The sequence below is a fragment of the Erpetoichthys calabaricus genome, chromosome 2 (assembly GCF_900747795.2).
Source record: "Erpetoichthys calabaricus chromosome 2, fErpCal1.3, whole genome shotgun sequence".
NCBI lineage: Eukaryota > Metazoa > Chordata > Cladistia > Polypteriformes > Polypteridae > Erpetoichthys > Erpetoichthys calabaricus.
Window position 1 is genome coordinate 79,695,631 of NC_041395.2, and position 25,040 is coordinate 79,720,670.

At 36.6% G+C, this 25,040-nt stretch overlaps 1 protein-coding gene across 1 annotated transcript in view; it reads left to right on the forward strand.

Moving 5' to 3' along the window:
• The window catches only part of LOC127526606 (soluble guanylate cyclase 88E-like), a 123,587-nt gene that overhangs the window by 14,498 nt on the left and 84,049 nt on the right, over nt 1–25,040 (forward strand). Inside the window, exons 4-6 of the mRNA XM_051922490.1 lie at nt 8,721–8,738; nt 11,777–11,850; nt 13,802–13,882. Of these exons, the coding sequence (XP_051778450.1) occupies nt 8,721–8,738; nt 11,777–11,850; nt 13,802–13,882 (173 nt within the window). The remainder of the gene's footprint in view (nt 1–8,720; nt 8,739–11,776; nt 11,851–13,801; nt 13,883–25,040) is intronic.

Genomic DNA, 25,040 nt, shown 5'->3' on the forward strand with positions numbered 1-25,040 from the left:
TAAGCCCAAGTCCAACGTAGCAGAGTGTTAAGAAGTGATAATGACACAGAAAAATAGTCTAAAATACATTAAGAAGAGTTAGAAAAGTTGGATGAAGTAATGTCACTTTGACACAGTGTTGAATAGGGGTGTGCAACTCCAATCCCGGAGTGCCATAGTGGCTGTGGGCTTTCATTCTTAGAATTTTCGCAATTAGTGACCATTTTCTCCTGCTAACTTATTATTAATTATTTGTAATTGACTTGCTTTATAAGACACAGACTACTTAATTGTTTCTTTTTCCTTAATTAGCAGTCAAACAATAATGTGACAGAAAGTGAGCCCACACATGACCAGCTAACCTGTGTCCATCATACAATATCTGAAAATAAAGAATGGCAAAGATCTCAGTAATGTTGATCTGCTCAGGTCCATAAAACATGTTGATGGTTCTCTTAGAAAAAAGAAAATCAACTGTTTTGGAAATGGCAGAATGAGAGCACCAGCAAACATTAAAAATCTTATTCTAATTATGAAACTTGTTGAAGAGAAATAGGTTGGAGTAAGCTGGTCGTCTATTGGCTCACTTCTCATTTCTGTTTGGCTGCCATTTAAGGAAAAAAACATCAATTCACAGGATGGAGTCTTTAAAAACATGGCAATTAAAGCAAAGGGAATAATAGTCAACTAATAGCAGAAATTGGTCCCTGATAAAGAAAGTGGCAGAAAAGAAAACCAGCAGACATTGCAGCCCTCCAGGGTCAGAGTTTGACACCCCTTGTCTAGAAGAACTATAGCAAAGTTGGTAAGTCTCATAAAAAATTCAACTATACTGACAGGCAGTAAGAACCAACGCAAAAGTTGAAAAAAACCCACTAATCAGACCTAGAAACAGGAACCTCCACTGAAGTGTATACTCTCTGAAATTTAACCCAAACTTACACAGAAAGCTGGAAATAAAAACATGAAAATCTCTGGAAAAATTCTAGAAGTTTTACAAGCCAACCAAGGGACAGAATTAACCATAGACCTATAAATGGAGAATTCAATTTTCCAATTGAGGTTTAGAAAAAAAATAACAGATTCATTTTGGATATCACCAGAAATTCAAAGTGCAAAGTACTTGCAGTGAAGAAAGGATCTTTAATGAAATGTAGAAACTCACAAAAAAGTTATTCATTTAAATAGCAGAGCTTGGCTAGTCCTCTGACAGCTGAAATGTACGTGGGCAGACGCAGCCAGATATGAGTGAAACAACACAGATGGCCTCCCAGTATACAAACATATGGCATATCATTAGTAGCAAACAACTAACCACCTAAATCTGGAATGAAATGTTAGTGCATTAAGTTAGTTTTTGTTTCATTTCTTATTTCCTATTAAATTAATATTAGTAAATCTAATACTGTTGAAGAATATTATGGAGCCATTCTGGCAGTATATGGCATGCCTATAAACATGCTTAATATTTGCTTTGATTAAGATGTTTCAAACATGAAGAAAGCTACATTTGGCACCTGCTGCAGATGAAAACCACAAACACCTGCTACATATACAACCAATCAGTCTTTATTTTATAAATTGGCATTTATAGCTTGGCCCATCACAAGGTGCTTTACAGGGCTAACAGGATTACAGCACCCCATATTGTGCAACTTTGTGCTAATGTGTATGTGGTGGGGTGAGACTGAGAACATCACATTTACTGAAATTATTGTCAACCAGAGTTAAAAGGAATGAAATGATGGAGTGTGAGATTAAATGTATGTAGAAAACCAGAATATGATATTGATTGTGTTGTGCGTGTTCAATACAGGAAAACAATCTATTCTCGTTTAAAAAAATTAAACCTAGATATACAATCAAATAAGCACTTAAAAAGAACTTTCTAGGAAACAATTGACTCAATAAGTAATAATAATACAGTAGACCCCCGCGAAGTTGCAGTTCAGAGTTCGCGGCCTCAGTCATTCGTGAATTTTTCCTTAGAACCTAACTAATAATTGTTAGCGGAAACTGCAAATATCCTTCGCAATTTTTTATGGCTTTTTTCGTGACAATACTGTACTGTAAAGAGAACAGGAAACAACCGTAGAGGAAAAAGTGGCTTGGGATGGTGAAAGTAACCAATCCAAGAGCGTTATTCATTTCTCCTTGCTGCTGATTGACTGCTGCCCTGTGACAACATCTCCAGCTGAGTGTTCTCATGTTTTCCGTTCCCAATGCAATTTGCCAGCATGCCGGAGCCAAGTATATTCGGCAACATACATCCGTTGAATGCCACAACTGGATAAAGTCGGTTCCCAGTGCAATTTGCCAGCACACTGGAGCCGAGTATATTCCGCAACATACATTCGTTGAATGCCACAACTGGATAAAGTCGGTTCCCAGTGCAATTTACCAGCACACCGGTGCTGATCTTTCAGTGCCGTACATTTGTTGAGCAGCCAGCTCACGACCACTGCCACCCCCTGCAGCACTGCAGCCTCACTGTCTCTGGGATTCAGCCACTGCACTAGATTGGCCTGCGAGCATCGACGTTTACCTCTGTGTGCTCATGTGCAGCCAGTTCAAGCGCAGTTGGCTCTGTGATTTACTGAATTTCGTCAATGGCGTCAGTGCTACCTTATACATATTGTTCCAGTAGGTTTTTTTTAATAGTTTTTACATTTCATTGCCAGTGTGTTAAATGATCAGTGTTGCAGTAATTGTGATGCTCCATTAAAATTTCACTTTTTCTTTGTGAATTGTGATGTTTACTTAAAAAGTGCAGCAAAAACGTGTTTGGTGTCCAGGGATGCATTAACCCCCAAGTATGTGGCAGTTTAAATGTTAAAGCCCCAAGATGCCGCCAAAACGCCCTGCACCTTCTAAGGCTACTGGCAATGAAAACGCGCTTGCATGAATTACAGTACATATAGCGGTAACATCGGTATTTTACATTCTAGCACTGTGGGAGACATAGCAGTACAGTACTTTACAGTAGATGGGTTTACCTTTATATTCTTTTTTTAGGTAATGTGTTAAGCTGAGTTTGAAATGCAATTAAAGTGTTTTGGGGGCATATTTAGGGTTTAAACTATAAAAACAGGCAATTTTTTTAACCACATCCAAAATTTGCGGTTTTTCGCAATATTGAAAGAAGGAGCATTACAAGAGTCTCTAACTACAAGGTGAAGACCACAGTGTCTTTTGCCTTGCCAGTGTAAGCTTTTGAATGATCAACTGAAGTTGGTGTTAATGCAGAGCTATGTGGTATTTGTTTTTTTTTTTAAGTTACCACCTTCACCCTGGAACTAACCTCAAGATACAATACAAGGGAGGCAAAAGCAAAATTTCACTGTTAGGGAAAAGACAGCAAAAAAGAGAAGGAGAAGTTAATGAGAATGAGTAAATGGACATGCTTTCATACTCCCGGGATGGCCTATCCAGATCTGTCAGGAGTTTTATTTATTGTGTGATTCCCCTTCTTTTCACCTTTCCTTGAAGGGATAAATTTCTTTGCATTACTGGCAGAATGCAAATGAACTGCCATGGAATATATAAACACCCATCAAATGGTACTTTTGCTGTTAAAACAGATATGTAAAAAACTGCAGTTAACAAGCCTTCTCAAGCAAGCTCCACACACAGCTCTATTGCTGAGTCTACTGACATTTAATACAAATCTGAAAAGTGTATGTGTGACATTAAGAGTGCAGTGATCTGGCATTTAGCATGAAAGATTAATTAAAATACCAGCCAACAAGAAAGATAATGCCAATAACAGAAAACAGGAGCCGAAATGATTAGCTCATAAATTTTATAATAATGTAATGTTAACTTTGATAGGCTAATCATAAGCTTATAAAATGCCTTGTCTACTTTAGTAACAAAGATTTAAAGGGATACAATATTGCACGCTATTGTATTTATGGTATGTGTTGTTGTGGGGTTGTCATTACAAAAGATTAGACAGTAGCCTATCTTACCTTTATAGTCCCATTGGGAAGTTTCCAAAAGACACAACCAATGGTGTTGTGGAGATGGGTCACGGAATTTGCATACAAGGATCAGACTACTCCCATTTTGCAATAATTTCATGATATTGTGAAGCATATTTGGAATTTTGCTTAAGTTGGTGACAGCCATGGTGTAGTAGAAGAAAACAAATGCATTAATCTGGTACGGTACAACTCTATATACATTTACGAAGTCCAATCAGGCTTTTCTCTTTCCTTTGTAGACGCTTGCTTTTCATTTGTCTGTAAATAAATGAAGATAAATGTTTTACTTAATTGCCTAAAAACATTGAGCTCAATGTTTTTTAGAGAAAGTATATAACATTATAAGTGAATCAGAATTCAGACCATGAGATAGCAAGAATCAAAATCAAAAGTTCTAAGTTTAAATCGAGGCATCTTAATCAAGGAGAAATGTAGGTCAGGTCAGGGACAAGCTAAGGTAACTATCAAATATTTAAGAATGTTTAATATAGTCAGTTGAATGTGCTGGTAACTTCATAGCCAAACTGCTACTCCTCAGAAAGGTTAGTAAGAGAAGAGACAACCAACACCTAAATTAAGATCTGGCCAGTTGAAAAACTAACAAGACTTCCATCACTTTGGTTGTGGTTTGCTCAGCTAGGCAGAAGAAAGACAGCTAAAGAGGCCACTGGCAAGTGAAAGTCATCCATTATGTTAGTTTTGTAATCTCATTTTTTTTTCACAGTTTTCCCTTTTCTTTAACATTGACTCATAAAACCTTGCATTAAGAAACCTGATGTTTGCTCATTTACATGAATGGTATGACACTTTCCAAGGTAATCGTTTTCTGTTGGATTAATAAAGCAAGCATTCCTAGGGAGCATGTAGAAACAAGGTACTATGTCATGTCTTAGTTATTGTGTTAACTTTAGATTGTTATTTCATCATTACCTTTACCTACTATATATACATTTTTCATTTACTTGGTTTATTCCTTGATCCTGATGTAATGTTTCCTCTTGAAAACATCAGCCTCTTTTTGGTGTTGCTTAATCTTGTGATCATTCAGTTTTCTGGAACATCTGACAATATTTACTTGTCAGTAGCCTCTTCACCTCTGGACTCCATCACACACTATAAAGTGTTCTCCTGCACCTCTGTTTAAGAATTTTCAAATCATTCCACCATTTCTTTTCATGCAAGGTGGTGTACAATAAGGTTCTACCCTTTATGTATTTATTTGGTTGCTGATCATTTTTTTTTCCTTTTACCTTACATTACTTTTGATTATGTTTACATAAATGTTCATATAAATATAATTGTGATACTTTATTTTTTCAGCTTTGTGTGTACCACACTCTATTCACAATCATTTTTTTGTTACAGTTTTACTTGTGTAACTGTGCTACCTGTCTAAGCTGGGTTGAAATCTAATAATGTATGTAGACCTAAGCTAATGTTAATGTTTGCAGTGCACGATGCAATACTTAGGTCTCTGTTATATGCCATTTGGTAGGAGATTTGTAAAAGCTGCTTATATGATTGTGATGCGCCTTCTATTGGAATGACAAATGCAATGCATTTTATTACTAAAAAGGTTTGTGATACACAGACGGACATAAAGAGAGACACACAAACACTTATCCTTTTATTGAGGTGGATACTTTGTTTAGGTTTTCATTAATATTTTTTCTTGTCTGGCACTGTCACCTTATCGTTTGATAGTTTTGTTATACAAGGCACCTCTGTTTATGTTTTCATTTTTCTTTGTTTTACATACTTCATATGTAAAGTATGATTTTTTTGTTTCATACTATTTTTTCATATTTTACTTACCTTTTGTTTATATATGTTTCCTGTTAGACATTGTTATATTCTACTTAAGTTTTTAATATAAAGATTTTTGTCAATGCCTATTAATATTTATTGTAAATTAGTATATTATTTCCTTGAGATTCCAGACCTTCCTTACCTCCCTACAAGTGTCTATATTTTTATACAGTTGACAGATGTTCATCAATTGAAAAAAATAAAATGAACAATTATCAAGGTGAATTAAATATCCAAAAACATAAAAAGTATTTTACATGTATATATTTCACATTATTTTTCACTGCCTGGTCCATAGGTAGGTTATGTTCCATGCTCAGGACCACATAACCTTCATGTTTTTAAGTCCAGTACTTTAAGCCACTACACCCCTCTGCCTGCCCAGTGATCATTGTTACATATTTGGCTGAAGTCTTCACATTTGGATACTTGAAAAAATGATATGCATTGTAATTGTATAAAAATACATTTGTTTATAATTAGCATACATACAGATTAGGAAGGAAGAACATGCAACCCTTCAATTTTAAGTAGAAAACCATAGTCACTAAAGGTAGTATTAATATAGCAATATTTTTCATTATACTATCATCAATATGTTAAGGACAAGTATCAGGATTTTTTTCTGCATTTTTTCTTTTGTTGCCTTATGTCACAAGGAATAATCCACAGATAAATGTATATGTGTATGTACCATAATTGAGTATTCTAAGAGTCAGAGGGGAACAGTTTGTTGTCAGAGAGGAACATTTTTGTGCACTGGGTGGTTTTCTTTTTTCTCTTAGGCAAAGAAACATGTAAATATTAAATGTAAAAGCAAGTAGATGAAGAGGCACTAAGCACCCATTGTTGGGTCTGGGGTGATAAGTGGAAAGGCAAATTTCCTGAGTAATTGTGTTACAGGTTATTGTTGCTGGCTGTCTACAGGACCTACTGTAGATATTTACCTGCTTTGATTCTGTTGTTTAATACTAGAATTTCTGAAGCCAATGAATAAACTTGTAATCCGGCTCATCTTTTTTTGTTCTTTATTTCACCTTATACAATTTCTTGTATTAGGAATTTGTTAGTTTTTGTATACCCCTTGGGGTCAGAGCACAGGGTCAGCCATTGTACAGCACCCCTGGAGCAATTGAAGGTTAAGGGCCTTGCTCAAGTGCCCAGCAGAGTAGGATCTCTTTTGGCAGTGACGGGGATTCGAACCAGCAACCTTCGGGATACCAGCGCAGATCCTTAGCCTCAGCCTTAGCCTTAAATCCCTTCGCACCTCTCCATCAGCGTCTTTTGTTTTTTAAATACATCGATCAGCACAAGCAGTCTGATGTCCCATCCCCCAACTTGACAGATCTCAGCTCGCAGACAAAAAGTTCTCCCAGCTCAAGCCAAGGCTCCTTATCTGTGTGTGAGGTTCCTGGAGTTGTATAAGGTAAATAATACAGTATATCGTTATATGGAATACATGTATATCACGTGTGTTCTGTGTCTACAAAGATCTGGGTAAGTGTAGGATGAAAGGAAACATGAGAAATGGGAAGGGATTTAAGGTGAGCCGGGATTACAAGTTTTTTCGTAGGCTTCAGGAATTCTAGTGTTAAGCAATGGAAATATGTTTACAGTACTGCTTATTAAAGCAAATTGGTATGTAACATTGTTTGATAAATGTTAATCTAGACAGGGACTGAAGCAGATATTTACTTCTGGGCAGTGGGCGATGCAGTGAGGGACAGTCTACTGAGAACACTGTCAAGACCACTCGCAGAGAGCACAGGGACTTGCAGGCAGACTAAGGTGCGTGGCTGGCAAGACGCAAGGAACACGAACGGTGACACCTATCTTCAGGGAGGAAGAGACAGTCCCACCAGAGAGACACTGGTTGTAGGGCAGCAAGAGAGGGAAGACTCACGAAAGGACTAAGCAAAGCTAGCGGACGAGAAGTGAGGTGTGCCTAGGTTATAACAGCAACACAAGTTGCCCAGAAGTGAAAAAAAAAGAACGCTCACTCCATGATGAAGAGACATTGACAGGGACTCAAAAATTCAGCAAAACTTCTGTTGGGAAACAAGCATCCAGCAAACAGAGTGTTTCCGTGGACAGTTGGTACACAGAATGCAAAGTGGAGTTTGCACCATTAAAGGTTGTATCCTCCACTGTTATGTTTTTAAAGGACTTTTACAGTGTGGCTGGTGTATTTAAAAAAAAAAAAGGTTTTCCCTCCTGAGATTTTTAGATTCTTGTCTGTTTTTATTTTTATATTGTCTGGTGTAACATACATTACTATTGCTTTTCCTGAAATTGTTGCCATGTCTCTTATTGTGTGTTTATTCACTGCCCAATTTAAAGAAACCTGTGTGCTATTATCTGTAAATCTCTAATAGGTTAGATTATCTATAAGTGTGACCGGACACCCATCCCGCAAGTCTTACAGTACACACTGCTGTTTTGCAAAAATGTTGAAAAAAAGTCTATGGATAGTTAATCATTTTAGCAGTTTATTAAAAGATGTGTATAAATATATATCTCCATCAAACTCACAAAAACAGTTATTGCTCCACCTGATTTTGAATAAACATAATCTGGATTTCAGTTACAGAACAACCACGCACATGTGCCATTATTTTCAATTTTTGTATTTACACTGTCAAGTTCTAAACGCATTAGGACTATTTTACAGCCTGTAATTAATGTTTTCAAAGTGTTTTGTATCTGGTAGGGACCAAATTAGAGCAGTTGCACGTAGAAGTTATTCTCATTACCAATGCCTGCTATATTATATTGGTTATCCATAAGTCTACCATACATCTGAATCATTCTTACAATGCACAGTATGAAAAGTATGTCAATAGTCGCACAATTCATACTTTAAATTAATTAATTTAATTTTTGATATATCAGACCGTTTTGGGAGCACTGCTGAATCCATTTGGATTTTCTCTTTCTCCATTGCAGGCTTAAAACAACAGCTAGGTAAGTTTTAGAAATTTTAACTTGATAAAATAAAACATTATAAAATAGAACAACACTCATATCATTGTACATGTCTGTTAGCATGACTACCAGATGTTGATTCAATTAATGTAGTACTGATGTACTTTAGGTGCTTTTTTAAAAATGTAAGTAATAATTTACATTTTGTTTTGACAGAATCACTTGTGCCATTTAAATTGATAATGCAAAAAGTATAAAACACGATGGCAGGTGTGCAATAATTCAAAAATAGAACTGGAAGAGAATCTAAGAATACTGCATTAGACAGTAACAATAATAGAGATAAAACAAACAGATGTCTGGAATGAGCATATAATGGATGTAGACATTCATTGATAGTTATCACTGCCATGACATTCCCTTCAAAAAGTGAAACCCAAGAGATGTGTAACATACTCACAGACCTTATTTTTCTTTTTTTTTATTCATGTATATCTGTCAAACTGTAGGGAACTAACATTAAGCTGAAATTGTGTACTTCTTCACAAGAGGGACTCCAGATCTGCAGCAGGCCGTCTGGTGCCTATTTTATGCAGCTGTCAAGAGTTAGGTTTGAGTTTTAACAACATATTTAAAAGTAATTCTATTTCTTACAGTACCTACTGTATTCACGGTTAGACATGCAGTATGTCTCCATAACCACCCACTGTTTCCAGTGTCAAAGTTGGTTTCAAAGTTTCAAAGTACCAAATTTGTGTTCTGCTTGCTGACCTCAAAATCCAAAGAAAACCCAGAAAATGTAATGGCATTACCGTGTTTCCCCGAAAATAAGACCTACTTCGAAAATAAGCCCTAGCATGATTTTCAGGCTGCTCTGTAATGTAAGCCCTACCCCAAAAATAAGCCTAAAAAATAAGGCGCCTAAGGCCAGGTTTATACTTTACATGATGAGACAAGTGTGGCCGAAACATCCATTAAATTCCGAGGACACCTTACCACAATATCTCTGAAAAGGATGTTTAATGATTACATCCATCAATTCAGGGATGCGCCCATTCCAGCAGCATCGGTGAAAGACAGAAACAAAATCTCTGGATGGGGCATCAGCTCATCGCAAGGTGAACACAAGCACACACTTACACTGGCGTCTTTGTAGCTTCACCAAATCCCCAAACCTTCAGGTCTTTGGATGGAAAACTGAGCACACTGTGGAAACCCACCAGGAAAACATGCAAACTTCAGGCAGGGATCACAAGAGACGTGACTCTCTGCAAGACAGCAGCACTACTGCTCTGCCACCGTGCCACCCTATATGTGTAACTATTAGCAGTATTCATTATTTAAACAAAGTTAACGATTTATCTGTAAAATGTAACATACATATTTTTAATATATTTCATCATGAAAGTGATATCAAGTATAAATCTAAGAATTCTAAATGTGCAGAGAGCTGGAATATTACAAATTGAATGTGTTCTTGTGGGGATGCTGGTTGCCTCTGTTGTCAAGGCAATAAGGGGAAGTCCCAGAAGCGTGTAGAGATTTAACAGCTGGGTCGGTTTTAAGATGATGTTTACGACAGTCTACTTTAATGATAAAGTAAACTACGAGGTTAAAGTGGACATTTCGAGTTTAAAGCTGAAATTTCCACTTTAATCACAAAATAGACATTTTCATGATGTCCTTATTTTTTTTTTCTCTGTGGCTCAGATACGCTGTCATACATTCTGATGGTATTGTAAAGGTGCAAAAAAAAAAAAGACGGCACAAAAGATGGTATGTGAGACTTTTAAAATATATTGTGTCATTACTTTGGGGAATATGCAATGCTTGAATATCAAAGCATCACGAATGCATTTGTATGTCGGCATTTTGCTTCACCACATTGAACCATTCATCAAACATCGAAGCTGGCACATCGATCCTGGAGGATCCTAAAAGCGGCTGGAGTAGCAAGAAATTCAGGGTAAAATTCAGGGTTTGAATGTGGAGAGGTATGACGATATTCCAGAAGATGACATGACTCTATTTGGATAAATGTACAGTGGAACCTCGGTTCACGAACGTCTCGGAACACGTACAAATCAGTTTACGACCAAAAAGTTCGCCAAACTTTTGCATCTGTTCACGACCACACACTCGGTATACAAACAAGCCAGTTTCCCTTTTGGTTTGTGTGTACTGATGATTTCCACACGTGTTCAGTCTCTCCCTGTGCAGCGAGCGAGAGAGACATACACAGACACACGCAAGAGAGAGAGAGACACACACACACACACACACACACACACGCGAGAGAGAGAGAGACATACACATGCGCGTGCGCGAGAGGGAGAGGGCTGGCCGCATAAGGGCTTGTTCTTAAAGAGAATGATTCCAGCATTGTTTTAACCTCGTATTTAATGAAGACTTTTTTCTATTGCATTTTAACCTCCACTTCACTTCTGTTTACAGCGATTGGTTCGTAGCGTGCATTGTTGCAATGTTACTTTTCTTGGTGGTTTATTAAATTACAGATTTTCCAAATGTTCATTTTTTTCCCTGTGCTTTAAACTCATTAAAAAAAAGTGTTTTTAGCGAGCGGTTCATAGCGCTATAGTGCGAACTCTTGCAGTGTTAGTTTTCTCTGTTGTTCAAGGTTTTCTCAGTGTTATTCAATGTTTTTACATTTAGTTTACTATTACGCTGTACATTCTATAGTATAATTAACTATATTTGTGCTTAAAAATCTTTAATTGTATTTACATACAATCCTAAGGGGGAAATTACTTCGGTTCACGACCAGATCGGGTTACGACCAGAGTTTTGGAACAAATTATGGTCATGAACCGAGGTTCCACTGTATATTGTTGTACATGAATAAATATAAGATATCCCCGGAAAATAAGCCCTAGTGCATCTTTTGGAGCACATGTGCACATAACCAGCTTTAGGCAGAAAAAAAACAGCGTCAGCACACAAGACAACACCTGAAAACCATGAGACATGTTAGTTGTATGTTTAAAGACTGCCTTAGGCAAAAAAAATGTATGAGGATTTATGAGAAAGCATAAACTAAGGTCATTATACCATTTTAGACCTGGACACTGTTGACAGAAGCTCATCTGGTATTGATGACCATTTTGAAACTAGTGAGACTTTAGTTGTTGAGGTAATGTATAGTCGGTTAAAAATTGTGACTGGGAGATTTCAGACAACACATTGGCCAATATCAAGGTTAAAATTGTTTCAGTTCTTTTAAAGTTTGATCAAACATTTCTTTGCCTAAGTGGTGCTCATGATGGTGTTCTAGAGAAATTTTGCTTTCAATTGTCTTTCTTTCTATGCCAGCTACCAGCAAACACTAACCTGCTCAGCTGAACTTCACAGAGTTCTTAGTTTACACCACCTACCAACAGCATGGGAATTGCTCAGTAAATCATTCTTTAATGGAGCTTACTTTAAAAAAAATGCTTCTATGCCTGGAGGCACAATTATTATATTAATAGTGTATTGTGATTTTGAAATATGCAAAATACTAGCCACTGCAAAAAATAAATGAATAAATACCTGAAGTATGCTGGGTTTAGGCAATCTTCCCCCAGGCAGTCACATTTCTTTGTCGACAAATTATTTGACAGCATTGCTGAAGAATGAATATGAGAGAGTGATTGAACCCTTGATGAATTAACATATAAGCTCAGGGCAACATTGTGAGAGTGTACTGATCAAGTGCTAAGGATAAGGAGTACATAAGATAAGCTGCTTTGTGTTTTCTACAACATAAAATGGAACTTGGCGCTTTAACATATTCATGTTTACCATGGTGTCAGACAGCAGTGACACATTGCACGTTGGTGGGACACACATATGCAGCATTGATGACCATATACTCTGTACATGTGATAATACTAGTACTACTACAAAACTGTATATTGTTTTAAAATTAGGGAAGACTGTAAAAGACACAACAACCCTGTTATGTTTAAGTCTGATGCCCTGTGTTGGCTGGGATTGGCTCCAGCAGACCCCCGTGACCCTGTGTTCGGATTCAGCAGGTTGGAAAATGGATGGAAGGACATAACAAAATGGGTGTGAGAACGCCTAAAAGGACCACAAATACAGGCCAGGTACCTCACCAGCTTGTCCAAGGAAGGTCACCCCCAAATCCAGCTACTCATCACTGCTGCCTTTGGCCTAGAAGAATATATAACAAGACAGGTAAAAAAATATAGCAAAAGCCCCACAAGAAGGGGGACAACAGTAAACCCCTGGTTTTGCACAGAAAGACTAACAAGGAACCTTTATTAATTAGGATTTCTTCTCAAAAAAAAGAGCAAAAATAGGCAAAAGGAATTGCCTAACAGGCAATCCAAAACAAACATGTTCCAAGAAATCATAATCGTAAGAATTAAGTCTGCAAAACCAGATGAAAGAAAATAGCAGTACTCACAAAAACTACAAAATAAATCCAAATGATCTTCTACTCCTGAGCCTGCTCAGCTTTGTTCTGACTTAAATAGCCAAAGGGAGGGCTAAGGAGTGGCGATGTCAGAATGGCCCCGCCTCCTATGGCTCCACCCACAGACAAAAAGGATAAAAAGGCAAACTTAAAGAGACAGCACGCAATTAACCAAAATCAACAGAGATAACAATAATATTAAAAATAATTATTTAAAACTGATGAAACATCAAATACACATAAATACAGGCTATTACATAACACCACCTTATTGTTGCTGACAATTTGAAAAATGTTGTTAGTTGTTGGAGAGTACTTTCCAACAACATAAGTCTGCAGGTTTTGTTTGGGAAAAAGGTTAAGTTTTGAGACTGAAGTATGAACTGTTTCATTTTGTCTTGTGTTAACTGAATTAACATACGTAAGGTAAACACTTTATGCATTTACTCTTATGCAGAGTAAATTTACACCTCAATCAACTTTAATGTTGACTGCTGTCAGCAGAAATTTTTCACTCCTAATTTTTTAAAATTGTACAGTTAACATATTCCACAGTAAGTTGAACGCATTAATGTAACATTTTGTTTTACTGAAAACAAAACAGAATGCTGTGCTTTTTTTCATAGTTTAAGTGTAAAAACTGTTTACATTTGTCATCCAGATCTTGCTAAATGACTTTTCAAGGGTAGACAGCCAGCATAGGACAGTCAGTGAACCTATCAGGAGATTACAGAATGACAATGTAATTTATCAACAATTCAGTACCTGCATACAGCATACATACTGTATTAGCTAAAGCAGAATGTATTTTTAACATTATTCATTGAAGACTTTTTGTTTTGAATGTCTAAATATTTGAAGAAGGAAAGCAGCAGTATTATACTTTTGCTCAAATGAGAATGTGCTTACTATAATCTATGGGTGTAAATTCACCAAACTCCTTGTCTTTTTTAAATACTGCTGCCATGGCTGGAAAAGGAAGTGTGCATCTTAACTACATTTTGAACAGATGACACCAGAAGAATTATTCTACCAAATAAAATAACTGGCTCAGTGAAAGATCTCAGCATTGAATTTCAACTTGCCTTTGAAATAAAAGATGACATCGTAATTTAACTTCTGCAGTTCCCCAAAATCAAATTATTTGATCATCTTGAAGGGGGGAACACCCCTGTCTACAGGTTTTCATAGTCTGAGGATCTCCTAAAACAGTGAGTTATTTAATTTTGTTTGAATATTGGAATGCCACAATTCTCATATACAACTAAGTTTCAGTTTGAAAGAGGCAATGCTGACTCACAGGGCAAATAAAATAAACTCAATGTAAGCTCAAAGGTGAAAATTAGCTTATAGTACTGTGGAAATGTGCAACCAAGATATTCAGATTTAAAGCATATTGAGAGTAGGATGACTTATGTGAGTTATCTGAGGCCCTGATACAGTGGTACCCTTCACTAAAAGTGTCGTATAATGGGGGGATAAAGAGACTGAAATACAATGTTGATAGCTTCTTAACACAGTGTAAATGGTTCAATACACACTTACTGCATTGTGTATGATAAGAAAGATAACTCCTGTTCAGAGAAATTACATACCTAATAGAATGGATTCTAAAGCCTTTCCTTACCTTATGTAAGAATTAAAAGGGCATTTACATTTATCATTTATTTGCTTAGCAGAATCTTTTCTCCAAAGTGACTTACAAAAAAGCTGAACATAATAGAGTAAACATCAGTCTGGGGACTGTTTGGGAACAAGTGTTACAGGACAAGGTCACAAACTTAATCATCACAAGTGAGGAACTCAGAACAAAATACAAGCTAGTTACCATTCCTAAATGTAACAGATTACATGATTACATCTTGCCTGAAGAAGGGGCCTGAGTTGCCTCGAAAGCTTGCATGTTGTAATCTTTTTAGTTAGCCAATAAAAGGTGTCATTTTGCTTGGCTTTTCTCTAAATCTAACAGAGATTCACCAAATAAAAAAGTCTTCAAACACTTCTTAAAGGAGTCAGAATTAAAGGAGATAAGCAGCTTGTTTCACTGGGAGCTACAAATAAAGCGTCTGGACTGAGAGTTGATGCCACGCAGAGGTGGCACCACCAGACACCATTCATTAGCAGACCTGAGTGGTCAAGAAGGTGCATAGGACCTCATGAGGGTCTGCATATTTATAGGTGGTGCCTCACTGACTACTCTGCAGGCAAGCATCAAGGATATGAACTTAATATGTGTCACTACAGAAAGCTAATGTAGTGAGAAGAAGAATGACATGTTCTTGGCTTGGCTGGTTCAACACAAGACATGCTGCTGCATTATGAATCATCTAGATATAGAACATTTTATTTCCCTTTTGTTTCCTTTTTTGCCAGGGATATGTCTTTTTCTCAATTATTTAGATAGAGTATTGACGATTCTAATGATTTTAATATAGTAGTATTCTTTGATTTTGGTATTATGTTATAAGCATAAAGAATCTTATAATTCTTTAAGGAGGAAGTATTTTTAGATATTTAGGTGAAACTTGTATACCCTTATAACAACAATAAACCATTTGATCCTACTGTTTTAATAGTTATAAGAGTATATGCATGTGTCTTACTAATTTCAGTGTATAATAATAAATTATTGCAATGATGTATGCAATAAACCTAAGCTATCTAAAACAAATTTAATTCATTTTTGATGTTTTTCTAATGGTGTTTATGAAGCTTGAGGGACAAAATAAATCTACAGGAGTACAGGAAGCATCAAGCTTCCCAGGCTCAGACTAACAGGAGTTAGTTGTTAACATGCGTTTTATGACCGTAATGTAGTTTGCAAATCTGAGAATAATTCTTTTTTTAAAAAAAAAAACTACTGTAATACCTTGCATATGTGCCACCAATCAACAATGGTTTGGGGGTTTGGTATGTTTTCACTGTTCCCATTAATGTTTTGCAACATTGCACAAAGTCTGATAATGGTCTCTGACAATTGAAATGTCTCCGTAGATAAAAACATAAAGGACAATGCAATAAACCCATGGATTGATGTGTTCTTGTGCTTGTTGCTCTAGAAGTTTTGCAAAATTGTTAAAATGGTTTTATATGACAGTATTTTTCATTCATCTTCACTAAGCCCAGGAACATTAAAGCTTTCTACTTTCTTTTTGACAGGAAGTTGTTATTTAGTTGTTTCCTTAGCACTTAATCACTAATGGCTTCTCAACTTGACTGCACAGTGGCATTTTTATTAAATAGAGATACTATGTGTTTTGTGGCAGACGTTTTATTCTTCAAGACCAGGGTTCTTAAATTATTAAGCTGCTTATGCTAATATTTGAAGCTCAAACAGAAACATATGCTTAACTGATAACAACACTGCCTTTTTTGTTTTTGTTTTCAGTTGTTTATATATTTAACTTTTTGCCAAAAATTATTACTACAAAAATTTAATGAGTTTTTGCAGTTTTATTTTGTGGATTCAGAAAGTATTCAGATCCCTTCACTTTCTAAATACTTTATTGCAGGGGTTCTCAAACTCAGTCCTCGGGACCCACTTTGGCTGCAGATTTTTGTTCCAACCAGCTTCTGTTTTTAATTGGACTCCTGAAAAAAAAATTAAAATGTGCTAAGTAGTTATATGGGATTTTTTTTTCTTTTTAACAATATATTCATCTTGATTTTCAATCTGCTTTTCTGGGTGTTCTAATTGTTTAATTAATCTATTATTTACTAATTAGTGGGTCAGGATCTAAAGTAGTTGCAGCCTTTCATGATTCGGAGTTGTTTGCCTGGGTTTCTGCTCTGCTCATTTTTAATTGTCATTATTAAGATACAATGAAGGGAGCAAACTGCACAGAGAAAGGGCAAAATATAATGAAATCAACAAAAGAGAAAATAACAAATAGAAAATATTTCTAAATGTATTATAAATGTAAAATCATGCTGTTGTGCTGAATGTACAGTAGAATAAGAGAAGCAAAAAAAAAAACAGTTAATTAAATGAGATCAATATTATCAGTTGTTGTCACTGATTATGAATCTGGTTGAAACAAAAACCTAAAGCCATGGTGACATCCCAAGACCGACTTTGAGAACCACTTCTTTGTTGTGTTGCACATTTAATTTTAAATTGATAAATTTGCCTTTTTTACCCATCATTCTGTAATAATAACCCTTAATGACAAAGTCAAAACATGTTTTATTAGAAATCAAAAACGGAAATCTTCTCATTCATATGTATAAGTACTCCAACTCTTAATTCAGTACTTTGTAGAAGGACCTTTGGCAGAAAGCTGTTCATTGATTACAGTTCAGCTTTCAATTCAATTATCCCCCATAGACTGGTCGAGGATCTGAACAGCCATCTCTGTGCCTGGGTTTTCAACTTTCTCACAGGGAGACCACAGGTGGTGAGATTTGGTAGTTGTGCCTCCAGCATTATCACACTCAATACAGGAGCTCCACTAGGCTATGTACTCAGCCCTCTGCTCTATGCCCTCCATTGTCAAATTTGCTGATGACACAGTGGTGCTGGGCTTCATCTCCAACAACAATAAGATAGCATACATAAAGGAAGTGGACAACCCGGCATTATAGTTTTCAAGAGACCTGCCCCCAACTGAATGTCAGCAAAACCAAGGAGCTGGTGATGGACTTCTGTAAAAGATAACTGTGGTCCTACACCCCCCTCAACATCCATGGTATTGAAGTGGAGAGAGTGAGCAGCTTCAAATATTTGGCCTATCACATCACCAAGAATTTCACACGAACTGTACATTTTCAAGTTCAGTCCAAAAAGGTGAGGAAGAATCTATCCCATCTGAGACAGCTGAGGAAGTTTCGGGTATCTCCAGTGATCCTAAGGACTTTTTACTCTAGTGCTGTAGTAGTAAGTGTCTTGACTCAGAACATCACCTCCTTGTTTGAGCAACTAGGATCATCAGAGACTCATTTCACCCTAATAACTATCTGTTTGACGTGCTGAAATCAGGCAAACACTTTAGGAGTGTTATAGCCAGAACAGAGAGGCTCAGAAGGAGCTTGTATCCACAGGCCATAAGACTTCTTAACCTGGACATGCCACCACATATCTTTTCCACTGTTCATTATAACATAAACTGAATTCTCTACTTCACTGTATCTCAGCTGTCACCATGTCATTTAAGTCTGTTTACACTAACCGGCTAACTAGCACACTGCACTTACATAGATATCCTATTCTATTACATTTGCATACTGTTCAGATCTTGTTTATAATTGTAATGCTTATTTGGATATAAACTTTTTTCTATATATCGTATTGTCTTAGTTCTACCCTTTTAAATTTCTTTTTAATTTATATTTCTTTTTAAATTTTAATTTAATCTCTCTATGATATTAAAAACACTCCCCTGCACACAGCTTGCCCAATAATTTCTCCTACTGTGCACATCCTCTTTCTGTACCACCTGGTGACTTCACAGCAGCTCATCCAGTTTGTCAGGCAAGGGTGCAAGGCTCAGAACAGCAGCACAAGGATGTAGTCCCACGTGTTACCTGGAAGAGAGTGGACCATGAAGGCTGACTTCGACCATCAGTTAAGTTCCCACAATAGTTTACCCCAACCTCACTATGGCCAGACATTGTACTCTGGTCCAACACTACCAGGACAATCATCATGGCTGAACTGACTGTTCCATTGGAGGATGGGATGGAGGCCACCTTTGAGAGAAAGAGGGAAAAATTTACAGAACTGTTAGCTGCATGCTTACAAGCAGGGTGGACGGCCTTCACTTTCCCAGTAGAGGTAAGTTGCAGAAGCTTCACTGAAACATCCTCCCAGAGGTTCCTGAAGTCCCTTGGAACTACAGGTTCAAAGCTGCGGAAGGCTCTCAAACATCTGTCTGTAAAGGCAGAAAAAGGGAACTTCTGACTCTGGCTCAGAAGAAAAGATAAAATGTGGGGAAAACAACGATCCTAAGAGCTGACTGCAGGAGTGATAGGGAGATACCCCTACCACTGTTCCACCACGTTGAGATTTTCTGAGATTAAAGGAAAGAAACATCAGTGAAGGGTGGCTCCTGGCTGGTGACCCTTCAGCTAGCAAGGTGGCACTATCAGAGGTGTGTCAGGAAGAAATGCCCTGGTCCTAAATCTTCCATTTCACAATTATTGAGGTCATTATGCTTCTAGGAATAGTCAAAATTTTAGAAATGGTTTGATATCCTTGCCTTGATCTATAACTCACCACAATTTTATCACTGAGGTATACAGAGAGGTCTTTGGACTTCATTGTTTGATTTTTAGTTCTGATATGTCATGTGAATTGTGGGACCTTATATACACAGGTGTGTGCCTTGCTAAATAATTAAATCAAACAGGAGGTACATGACCACATTTTGGAGTGCCATAGCAAAGGGTTTGAATATTTTAATGAATAAGAGTTTTCAGTTTTTGATCTTTAACAAATCTGCAAACCTTTCTGAAAACATGTTTTCACTGTCATTATGGGTTATTCCGTGTATATTGATGGGCAAAAAATAGGAAATGTTTCTATTTAAAATTAAATCTACAACCTCAATAAAGTGTGCAGAAAGTGAAAAGGTCTGACTATTTCCAATATCCAGCATATTCTCAACTCAGGCACATAACTGATTATTATTATTATTATTATTATTTACTTTTAATAGGCTATTTTGCTTCTAAGTCCAGTAAACTCACTTTTAAACTATTTAAACCTGCTAGGTTACTTGTTCAAATTTGTCACAGAATTTTAAGTTGCTGTGATAATTTGACTTTGCCAACTGTTAGAAAAAAATATACAAATTGGAGAAAATAGTGATTAAAAGTGCTTACCTATCCTGATATTTGTAATATTAGAAAGTATAGCTAATAAAACTGCAGAAGTATAATGTATCTCTCTTTGTAGCTATAGTATCCGATATTTAAACTAATTTAGAGATTCACACCATCAATTTAATTGTTTTTGTATGTCAGTACTATTGATTTTTATGATGAGCAATTTTAGGTTTAAAAATGGGAGATTCATGTTAATGAGCAAAACAAGATAGATAGATAGATAGATAGATAGATAGATAGATAGATAGATAGATAGATAGATACTTTATTAATCCCAATGGGAAATTCACATTCTCCAGCAGCAGCATACTGATACAATAAATAATATTAAATTAAAGAAAGATAATAATGCAGGTGAAAAACAGACAATAACTTTGTATAATGTTAAATGTTAACGTTTACCCCCCCTAGCAGAATTGTGAAATTTTTAATATACTTTAAACACTCTAAAGAATATTCTTAGTGAATAACTGGGTTCCTTTTTAGGAATGCCCTGGATTTTTAGCTAAAATCCTTTTTGGGTGGTATGCTAAAATATGACAACCAAATAACCTTTAAGAGTTATAACAGGTCTATCAAAGCCACAGCTCTATGATCTTACAATGCTGCTTTTATTATGCTTATATTCTTTCTGACCATTATGCATAATCCTTGTGAGTGGGCAACATAAAAAGTAAATGTGGTCACTGGCACTGTTTCCTGACCAGCTGGTAAGTACAAATTGAAAATTCAAATGTTTAGTCAACAGGTTTTAGCCAGAGCTGTGAAGACAAAAAATATTTTGAGTCCATGCTCCCATGATATCATGATATGCCAGCAATCTTGTGTCACAATGAAAAACATCAGATTGCCAGCAAGGAAAAAAAACTGAAACAAACAATGAAAAAAATGGCCAAAAAAGAGTCACTACGACATGCCCATCTAGCTTACTTGAATGCTTAAGGAAAAATATCTGTAATAAATGTGGAGCTTGAGTATCTTAAGAAAGAAGCCATGGCCCATTCTCAGGACTATAATCCTTCCAAAGAAAAAAATAGAGCACTCACCCACCCACCTACGTTGTAATAATTTTTAATCAATTGTATGTCTCACACTCACAGGCATTGTGGTATAATGGTTTATGCGTTGGACTTTAAAGCCCAAGGTCGCTGGTTTCATACTTGTTTTTGGCTCACTGTGTGACCTCCAGACAAGCTACTCAGCATATCTGTGCTCCAGCTGCTAACAATATCTGTAAACTGTTGTAACACATTCTGATCTTGTAACTTGCCTTGGATAAAAGTGTCAGCTTAATGTATAATAATTCAGAGCTGAGAGATAAACTGTGGCACTTTGTCAGAGACAATTGATGCTAGAAGACAATATAATTTAATAAATGAACACCTTAAGTCATTTTTGTAGATGTGGTATTTTTAAGCGAGAGAGACAAAATGAACTGCTTTAGAAAAGCGATCAACAATAACATAACAGTAAACCCAGCCTGGGCTGGCAGGTAAGTAATAATGCTGACAGAAATGTTTATCCAAGGTGTCTTAGTTACAAGTATTGTAAACTTGCAGAACAATAATATACATCTTTGGACATATTGCAAATTACAGTGGCTTTTACAAAGGCTTCAACATCAGAATCAAAATTATGCGTGGAAATTAAATCCATACTGTGAGCAATGCCAGAATGGCCAGCATTTAAAGAACTGCAACCCACAGCTAAAACACCAGTCAGAACTGTGGAGGCAACAAATGATGTACAGTAATCCCTCGCTATATCGCGCTTCGCCTTTCGCAGCTTCACTCCATCGCGGATTTTATATGTAAGCATATTTAAATATATATCGCGGATTTTTCGCTGCTTCGCGGGTTTCTGAGGACAATGGGTCTTTTAATTTCTGGTACATGCTTCCTCAGTTGGTTTGCCCAGTTGATTTCATACAAGGGATGCTATTGGCAGATGGCTGAGAAGCTACCCAACTTACTTTTCTTTCTCTCTCTCTTGCGCTGACTATCTGTGATCCTGACGTAGGGGGTGTGAGCAGGGGGGCTGTTCGCACACCTAGACGATACGGACGCTCGTCTGAAAATGCTGAAAGATTATCTTCACGTTGCTACCTTCTGTGTGCAGCTTTTAACTATGCTGCACGGTGCTTCGCATACTTAAAAGCTCAAAGGGCACGTATTGATTTTTTAATCTGTCTCTCTCTCTCTCTCTCACTCTCACTCTCTCTCTGCTCCTGACGGAGGGGGTGTGAGCTGCCGCCTTCAACAGCTTTGTGCCGTGGTGCTTCGCATACTTAAAAGCAAACAGCCCTATTGATTTTTTTGCTCCTTTGAAGAGGAAGATATGTTTGCACTCTTTTAATTGTGAGACTTAACTATCATCTCTGTCTTGTCATTGAGCACAGTTGAAACTTTTGAAAAAAGAGACAAATGTTTGTTTGCAGTGTTTGAATAACGTTCCTGTCTCTCTACAACCTCATGTGTTTCTGCGCAAATCTGTGACCCAAGCATGACAATATAAAAATAACCATATAAACATATGGTTTCTACTTCGCGGATTTTCTTATTTCGCGGGTGGCTCTGGAACGCAACCCCCGCGATGGAGGAGGGATTACTGTATTATGTTATTTGTTAGCCATAGCGTTAGTAATAGCCTGGATTGGATTTACTAAAACAGGTTGAGTGAGTAACACAGTAATTTGTAAGAAATCTGTTAATACATAAAATGTGATCTGAATCCAGCTTCGGGAAATTCATATTACCTGTTTTTGTGATTCTTTCCTATAAGACAATAAGAAATTACAGAAATTAAATGGGTAGGGAATTAGATATTAATCGGTCCTACATAACACGTTTTTGTGGTCTGTAAATGTTGTTGTGATTTCCTGAGCCAGTAGCCCCACTTCTTGTTAATAGTTCCCACATCATAGTTCTTTTCTTCAGGTAATAGTTTTGTAATAACATGGGAACATGGATGATGTTTGTCTTAGAACATTTATGGAATAATATTGCACCAATGGCAACATCTGATTCATCTACTTCATTTCTGAATGGAGAACATGGTTCAGTGTGGCGTAGTACAAGAGCTAAAGTAAATAAGACTTCAAAATGATAAAACTGATCAGTTTCAGTGGCCTTTTTATTTAGTGAGAACAGTTGTTGGTACTAAAATTTTTAATAAATCTTTGGTGAGCACCAAAACAAATTAATGTTCAAACTTGAACCCCTAATGAGGGAATAGACCAATCAATTGCTTCTTGCAACTTCATCAGGTCCACAATTAATCATTTAATATTTCATTACATCAACTTGCATGGATCATTTATGAATTTCACATTTTTCTAATTTAGCGAACAGTTTGGTTTGTTCAGAATCTCTTCTCAGACGTTCAACATGACTACTGTACCTAAATAAGGAGAAAAAAAAATGCCAATGTATGTGGAAAGAAATTCAATAAGTACTTTGCTAGAAATTTCATTTATGAATGTGTGAAGGCCTTATATTCAGTAGCACTACTGAGGGTGAATATAGATGAAATGGTAAGCACTTCTGTTAGGCAGCTTAATAAGTACTATGCACTAGATTTCAGAACATGGGTTAACAGGAGAGCCATCAAAGGTGGAGTGTTATTGTCCTGAATCTGGGTTTTGGTATCCTTGAATGCAGTTTGTTTCATTTTTGCAATATGTACATTTGTTTTAGTGGTAATTTATATCTGTATTATTATTCTGGCGACTCCAATTAGAGTTTTGTTTTTTTCTTATATTGCCACAACCATTTTGTGGTTGTGGCCATATTGTTTTCTATTTCTATTCCCGTTGCCGTTCATGTAACTTATTGTGTAATTGTGTCTATAAAATAAAGAGGCACACAGCTTCTGGCATCTAATCTTTTGTAGTCATAATAAAATTAGAAAAACATTTTGTTAATACATAGTTGGGATAATTAAAATAAGATAGTATTAGGACATTGGCAATGTATTTCTGTTGTTTGATTCTGGGATTGTGTTGAATTTCACAATTGCTTCAGTCTGACTCCTTCAATAATTTTTTTGAAAATTTTGATTTTGAAATACGCCTGCTCCCTTTGCAACTTTCATTTCCTATGGACACAATCCTGCATTGAAGGTATTCAAATTACCTTAAATCAGTTAGTGGATATAGAGAACTGTTCTTTTTGCTTGCAAAAAAGAAACCATCACTATATAAACTACTGGAGACCTGAATAAAAGCTTATTGCAAATTTTTAATATATTGTAGCATGGTATTGGAATTAGACAATGGGTAAAGGCATCCACTGGGGGAGCATCATCTGGTCTATACAGCAGTTATACAGCCTAACTGATGGTGTGTTTAGTGCTTTTTATTTGTCCAAAACATCTTGATAATATATACTTGAGGCAAAGTTTCAATGACAATTACAGAAAAACAATGGCTTAACTGTTTCTAAACAGGATCTGAGTTTACACTAGATTTATGCTACTTTATGGCAGAGTGGTGGTTCTGAGGCTGGGAATCTGCGGCGACAATCAGATGGTTGCCAGTTCGATTCCTGTAAATGGCAGAAGTGATTCCACTCTGTTGGACCCTTGAGCAAGACCCTTTACCTGCAGCTCCGTTCTGGGTATGACGTTAATCTGTATCCAGCCCTGCAAGCAGGTCCTTAAACTTGCACTCCAGCCATTGTTCCATTTAAGTCGAGTTAGTGTGGTGCTGAGGTTTCACCAATTGCATGGCTGTGCTCGGGTCCTAATTTGGGATCCTGATGTGGGTCATTGTGTTGTGGGTAACATGCTGTATAAGTGCATGCTCCCCATCTCTCCTCTCTATGTCTCTGCAACAAAGTGGAACCAAGGACATAGGATGAACTAAAGAGTTGATAACCAAATGATTATTTGTAATGCTTTAACTAAGTCATTAGTACTGTGTAATAATTAAGCCATTAGGTTTACAATTAATAGTCAGCAATGTAATTTAGCCTTATTGTTTAATTACTTCCACATTTAATTGAGTTACACAAGTTTTGAACTAATAAAGCACAATACTACTCTAAAAATAGCAAATTCCTGTACATGAACTACCT